An 8273-nucleotide genomic window follows, 5' to 3' on the forward strand; every position below is an offset into this window, starting at 1 on the left:
TATCAACTTGCATACATTTGATTGTTGTTTCATGCGGTCTATGTTGCCTTTTTCCTATTAGCCTACGACACACTCAACAATAAATATAAAATGAGCCAAAATAGTCATGTCGTTTGAAAATTTTAACAACTTATATCCAATAGCGATTGGGTGAGATATAGAGACGAAATACATAACAATTACACAACGGAGTTGCAGGAAAAGAAGTAGTTACAAATGGTACAGCAGAAAAACCAGATTTGTTGTCTACTCAAGAAGTTTTGATGATTGGACTGTAAACATGGAAGGTGTTGGACCTTCTAAATCTCTACACCACATCAAAAAAAAAAATCATCATTTTATACGCTAGTTTTTTACACCCACAAATACGTTTCTTAATATATCTTCTTTTTTTTTTTTTTTTTTTTCTTTTAAATCTATACAAATTGTCAAAAACATCTTTTAACTTTTTACCTATTTATTTATATATTATTTCTTTGAGAACTTCATAAAATATATTATTACAAAATTATGACCAATTTAATTATTTGTATATTATTATTCCTAACTAGATGTTATTTTAAAAAAATTACATTTGTTAAATAAAAAAAAGTATATTTAAACAGTATTTTGGTATATTTATGATTAATTAATGTTGATTTAATATAAAACATGATATAATAATGAATAGTTATTATATTTAGGAGATACCTATTTATAAAAACTAAGTGAAATAAAATAAAAAAATGAACTAAAAGGTTTTAACCCATCGGTATCCGACGTTGTCTCCCTCATTGAGATCGAGGGTTCAAATCTCACTGTAGACATAGGTGGAATAATTTAGAAGGAGTTTATATATTTGTATTTATCGTTCCAAAAAAAAATGATAACCAAAGGATTAAAATTGACAAATGAAAATATAACTCCATTTTGATTATATTTATAAATTACACCAACATGATGTAGAGGTTTCGGTATTGGGTTGGAGATTGCTTTACCAACCAGATTGCTACATGCGTGTGTTCTTTTTCTCCTTGTTACGTTTCTTTGATGTCTGAATGGTTAAAACTTACATTTTCAATCGGAGGTTTTTTTTTTTTTATTTATTTTTATTTTTATTTTTTTTTTATTATTATTTTTTTTTATAGTGTATTACTATTTTTTTTAATTAAGGGAAAATGACATAAAAGCCCTTAAGTTTTCATAAAAATATCGGTTTTACCCTTGGACGTGTTTTATGTCTAGTAAAGCTTGAACTTTAATTTGTTCATTTTTACCCTTGTAGCCAGTAAAGCCCTTGAATTTTCAAAAATATTCGGATTTACCCTAAAGTTTTTCAAAAATGTTCGAATTTACCCTTACCTTGATTGTTGTTGTTGTTATTATTATTATTATTATTATTATTATTATTATTATTATTATTATTATTATTATTATTATTAATTGTATAAAAATATTTTATACATACATTTTTAAATGTATAAAAATGTTTCATACGTTTTTAATAAATTTTTATACATATTATTATTATTATTATTACATTTTTAAATATATAAAAATATTTTATACACATATTTTTAAATGTATACAAATATTTTTACTAATATAAATATATATATATATATATATATATATATATATATATATATATATACTTGTATTTAATATTTATATATACATTTGATAACCCATGTAAACCTGTAGAAATTTATTTATACATATTTATATGGTTTTTGCAAAATCAGTCATTTGACGACATTTTTTTTTACTCTATCAAACTTTTTCTGTTCGATTCAACAATTATAGATGAAGATTTAGGGTTTTTAAATGTATATAAATACTAAATACAAATACATATATTTTTAAAAATATATCTATATTAGTAGAAATATTTTTATACATTTAAAAATGTATGTATAAAATAGTTTTATACATTTAAAAATCTATTAATAATAATAATAATAATAATAATAATAATAATAATAATAATAATAATAACAATCAAGGTAAGGTAAATTCGAACATTTTTGAAAAACTTAAGGGTAAATCCGAATATTTTTGAAAATTCAAGGGTTTTACTGGCATTAGGTAACCGGTAGGTTACCTGGAAACCGCTACAAGGGTAAAAATGAACAAATTAAACAAAAACTTCGGGCTTTACTAGACATAAAACACGTCCAATGTTAAAACCGATATTTTTATGAAAACTTAAGGGCTTTTATGTTATTTTCGCTTTAATTAACATTTAAAATCATTGGAGCAAGCAATTTTTTTGTTTAATTATTTTGACCACTCTTAAGTGGTCAATATAGTATGATTACTTGTATATTTTAATCTTTTCCATTTTAAAAGATATGTCATTTTATAACTAATTTAAAATATTGTAAATGTTTTTGTTGTATTTTTATAAATAAACCGTAATAATTTTTCATATTTTAGTTATATATATAAAGACTATATATAGTTGTATTATATATTTTCATATTAAGATATGATTTGTATTTAAAAATGATTAATTAAATTAGATGTTCTGTAAAACATTTGAGAGAGCTGAAGATAAATTAGTTAAAATTATAAAAATAGCTATTAAAATAAAATAAGTTTAACCATTGGAGAAGTCATTTATTTAGAGGTCAAAAATAATAGATGATGAGGTGACAATAACTTTAAGTTATAACATATGTTAACCATTGGAGATATTTTTACTTTGTAATAAAAAAAATGATAATGTTAAAGTTGTTATATCATGTCATATGGACACTCATTACATGACCATATGAAAAAGTGGTCATCTCATCACCATGTACATACCATTCTGAACTTGGTATACCTGCGATATGCCAATATTTCATTATCATTTTCAATAGAAAAAAAAAAACTAAAATACTAGAATTCGATTAAAATTAAAGCATTACACTAATTTAAATGGAAAATTGCAAAGTAGGAAAAAAAAAGTTACTTTAATTTATATAAAAGGAAAATTACTTAATACAGGATTAGTTTTCATTTTCAACGTTTGCATGTGTTCACTAAAACGGTTTCAAAAAATACCACAACATATACCTAACACTCATATAAGGAAAATGTTTATGATTCAGTTGGAATTCTTAGTAATGTTTTAGCGCCACATCGATGACTTTAGTGTTGTTACTCCTATTTAGATATGTGTTTTTTAGATCTTTGTAAATGCATTGATTATTTTTTAACAAATCCCACCTGGATGCCGATAAAAAAAGAAATAAATTGTATAAATAAATTATAGTAAAAAGTGTGAGTATTTATATGAAAGTTGGAATCATTAATATTTAATGAAATGAACTTTTTTTAAATATTGTCGTTAAAACGCTAGTCAAATAAACAGTCAAAGAAATTAAGTCTCAACTCTTCATATTAGAATTAGTCGTCTTATTCTAAATATCATGAACCACCAATGCAGTGGCACCGTGATGTAGTGCACAACCGTAATCATCTTACCACCTGACCATGAATGATATTCGTGTTACACCAAGGCCTAAAGGTTAAGAACATCTCGACCCTATTTTATTTTTTACATCAAAATAATATAAAAAATGATGTAAATAACTCTACTTTGTTTTTAGCACCATTTTTTACATTAAAAATTATATTTTTTAATATATATATATATATATATATATATATATATATATATATATATATATATATAGAGAGAGAGAGAGAGAGAGAGAGAGAGAGAGATAAGCGCCCTTCAACTTGTTAGCTTTTTACTTATTTATTTATATACTTTTTACGTAAAACTTTATAAAATATATTATTATAAAACTAATGAAATTACTTGTCTGCATATTATCAATGCAAATCAGATATTATTTTATTAAAATGACATTTTTTAAAAGGAGAATTTCATATATATCCTTAAATTTCAAAATATCATATTTGTCCAACTTAATTTCTCAATATTATATTTACCTTTCATAAACCTTCAAAATATCATATTTGCCCAAATTCTTTTTTATAATGTTTTTAATATTTTATAATTATTTTGATACCTTAGAATTATTAAAATAATTAAGAAAATTAACCATATTATCCTTACATCTATGATAATTGAATGTGAACTTCTAAATTGTTGGAATGTCGACCTCTTTGACAGATAAAAATATTCATCTTCAACCATTTCTATGGAATGTATATTTTGATTGTTTAGTTTTTTGTTGTTGATTATTATTATGGTGTAGATGGAAGATATATTTTAGATATTACCATTGATATTCTGATGTTTAAAAAGTACATTTACGATATTCTGATATTTAAGGACATATATGATATTTTAATGTTTAAAAATGACATATATGATATTTTGAAATTTTATGAAGGGTAACTATGATATTTAGAAATTTTATGATGGCTTAAATATGATATTTAGAAATTAAGTTGGATAAATATGATATTTTGATGTTTAAGAAATGTGTATATAAAATTCTCCCTTATATTTAAAACAGGATTTTATATTTATTGTTAATTAATGAAAATTAAACATCTCGTAATATTATATTGAATAATTAGTATTTTTAGGATAGACAAAACTGCAAAAATGGTCCCTGTGGTTTCTTATTTTATGTGGTTACGGTCCAAACGTTTGAAAAGTTGCAGATTTGGTCCTTTTCAACAAGTTTTGTTGTGGTTTTGGTCCCTCGTCTGTTAGTTGGCTGTTAACTTCCTTAAAATGACAATTTTACCCCCAGGGACCATTTTCACAGTTTTGTCTTTTACCATACTATAAGGACCATTTTTGCATACATTCTTTTTTATTTTATTGAAGTATTATTTATTAACAGATATTATTTTTAATATATAATATTATATATTAATAAATATTCTTTTATTGGATTATTAATTTGTTTTAGTTGATTTCGTTTATTTTTTTTGTTGGAATAATTATTTTTTATTGAATTATTATACATCAATACATATAGTTTTTAATAAATAATATTTATATCATAATAAATATTATATTATTGGATTATTAATTTTTTTAGTTAATTTTTGTAATTCCTTTTTTTTAATTAATTTTATTGGATTATTAATCTTAATTTATTATTTTATTCATATACTAAATATTGTTTTATTTGGATTATTAATTTATTTTAGTTAATTCTATTTTTTAATTTTTTTTTGTCGAAGTAATTTTTTTTATTGAATTATTATAAACCAGTACATATAGTTTTTAATATATAATATTTATATCATAATAAATATTAGATTATTGGTTTATTATTTTCTTGCAGTTAATTTTGTAATTTCTTTTTTTAAACTATTTTTATTGGATTATTACATTTAATTTATTATTTTCTTCATATACTAAATATTATTTTATTGGATTATTAATTTATTTTTAATTTATAATAATACTTCTTGTTAATTTTATTGGTTCCACCACAAAATCGTGGGATACGTCAAATCGTCGTCTCTCATCATCGAAATCGTTAGGATCACTTCCAAACACTTTCATTTCATGTAGCTTATAATGAGAAACCATAGGGAAAATATCACCACCATCACTCGGTCACCACCACCACTTATAATTGTTATAGGGGTTTGTTCTGCAATATGTGGGATATGAAGGATTCCAGTGGATTATGAAGAGGTTGTCGCAGGTGGCTACCAGCAACGCTGGGTGGAATAGATAGGGCATCTATTGAACCTCCGATGTAGGTGTTTGGAGGTGAACCTGCCAATTTTTGAGGATGATAAGTGATACTTTTATGTATTTCGGCAACTTTGTAGTGCTAATAAAATTAAAAACAATTAATAGTATACATTAAAAATAAAATAAAAATCCAATACGATAATATTTATTATCTTAAAAAAATAATAAATTTAAAAGTAATAGTTCAATAATTTAATAATTCGAAAAAACAAAAAAGAAATTACAAAAATTAATAATCCAATAATGTATTATTTATTATAATATAAATATTATATATTAAAATTAATATTTATTGATATATAATATTCTAATAAAAAATAATTGCTCCAACAAAAAAAGAAATTATAAAAAGAATTAACTAAAAGAAATTAATAATTCAAAAAAAAATATATTGTTTTGTTATATATAATAATCCCATAATATAATATTTATTATGATATAAATATTATATATTAAAAACTATATGTACTGATTTATAATAATTCAATAAAAAAGAATTACTTCAACAAAAAAAAAAATTAAAAATAGAATTAACTAAAATAAATTAATTATAAAAAAACAATATTTAATATATGAATAAAATAATAAATTAAAAGTAATAATCCAATGAAAAATAATTAAGAAAATGAATTACAAAAATTAACTAAAATAAATTAATAATCCAATAATATAATATTTATTATGTTATAAATATTATTTATTAAAAACTATATGTATTGATGTATAATAATTCAATAAAAAATAATTATTCCAACAAAAAAAATAAACGAAATCAACTAAAATAAATTAATAATCCAATAAAAGAATATTTATTAATATATAATATTATATATTAAAAATAATATCTATTAATAAATAATACTTCAATAAAATAAAAAAGAATGTATGCAAAAATGGTCCTTATAGTATGGTAAAAGACAAAACTGAGAAAATGGGCCCTGGGGTAAAATTGTCATTTTAAGGAAGTTAACAGCCAACTAACGGATGAGGGACAAAAACCACAACAAAACTTATTGAAAAAGACCATATCTGCAACTTTTCAAACGTTTGAACCGTAACTACATAAATGAAAAACCACAGGGACCATTTTTGCAGATTTGTCTTTAGGATATAATTTCCATATAATATAAACTATAATAGAATAAAATGAAACAGAGACTAAATATGACACATAAAAGTTGCCCAAATGTAGGAAATGAAGAATTAGACTAATGTTGTGTTTGTCATACCACGACTACTTATTTTTCGAGTTTTTTTAGGTTGTCGTGTTTGATAAATAAAAAATAAACTTATAAGTTAACTTTTAAGCTCACTTTTAAAAAGCTACGTGTACTAGTTTTTTATGAGTTATTTTACAAACTTTTCAAATATACATTTAATTAATTATAGAAAACTTATTTTCGAAAACATCATTTTATATAATTTTGTATTTTTCAGCTAGCATATCAACTAGTTTTTAACAAACATTTTTTTATCAGTTAACTTATTAGCTAACGGCTAGGTTTTTAACCATCATTTGTTTTTTCAGCTACCAACTAGCTGAAAAACTAGTCTAAATATGCAAACATATGAATGTCTGGATAGACGGCTGAATCTACATTCATTTTCATATCACGATACTCAATTTGGTAATACTACTTCAACTTTTTCTCTTTTTTGACAAAATACGGCGAGAATACTACATAGTCAATTTATATAACCATTAAAATCACATCATGTTATACATAAAAACCAAACAAAAACGATTGGCGGCAGAAAAAGATAATGTTTATGGTCATTTGCCGTATAAAACATCTATATGAGCACAATTCAATACATAACAACGCAAGTAATAACAGAATTATGGTATTTTGTCGTTTAAAACATCTATATTAGCTTCATAAAAATAAAAATGGACGAAAAAACCCAGATATTTTAAAATCCAGAAAACCCCAACTTCCTGATTATTAACTTCTTGTTCAGAGAACACTAAATCATCAAGAATCGCAACGCTAACTACACTTGAAGATACATTATAACGATCAGTTCAGGATATATAATCGGTGCTAGCAGTAATTTAACAAATCAAATGCATTTCAGAGATAAAAACAAAGGATATTGATGAACACAGAGATTTCATAGCAAGAAAACACCATAAACTCCGAGATGGAGTACATCGGCTTTAATTGAAATTGAACACAAACGATACATCTTACAAATAATAATCTACGAAAATGGCTAACCTAACACTAAATCTAGCCACCGAACCCGTAAAGGGTACGGCCTTGTCTCTTCAAAGCATAAACCACATCCATGGCGGTAACAGTTTTCCGGCGAGCGTGCTCGGTGTATGTCACAGCGTCTCTGATGACATTCTCTAGAAAGATCTTGAGAACACCACGAGTTTCTTCATAGATCAAACCACTGATACGCTTCACACCTCCCCTACGAGCGAGCCTTCTGATAGCAGGCTTGGTGATTCCCTGAATGTTATCGCGAAGAACCTTGCGATGACGCTTTGCTCCTCCCTTTCCCAATCCTTTGCCTCCCTTTCCACGGCCTGACATTTTTGAAGAAGAGAAGATCTGAATTCAAATTAGGGTTTGGTGTTTTGTGAATGAATGAG

At 24.1% G+C, this 8273-nt stretch overlaps 1 protein-coding gene across 1 annotated transcript; it reads right to left on the bottom strand.

Moving 5' to 3' along the window:
* Nucleotides 1–7765: 7765 nt before the first annotated feature.
* Nucleotides 7766–8273, bottom strand: LOC111897052 (histone H4). The gene has a single exon (XM_023893026.2). The coding sequence runs from the start codon at nucleotides 8212–8214 to the stop codon at nucleotides 7903–7905; it is 312 nt and encodes a 103-aa protein (XP_023748794.1). The 5' UTR covers nucleotides 8215–8273; the 3' UTR covers nucleotides 7766–7902.

This window comes from Lactuca sativa, chromosome 5 (assembly GCF_002870075.4).
Source record: "Lactuca sativa cultivar Salinas chromosome 5, Lsat_Salinas_v11, whole genome shotgun sequence".
Lineage (NCBI taxonomy): Eukaryota > Viridiplantae > Streptophyta > Magnoliopsida > Asterales > Asteraceae > Lactuca > Lactuca sativa.

Excerpts from the sequence above, each read along its gene's own strand:
- LOC111897052 (XM_023893026.2), bottom strand. The coding sequence starts at position 8,214 with ATGTCAGGCCGTGGAAAGGGAGGCAAAGGATTGGGAAAGGGAGGAGCA.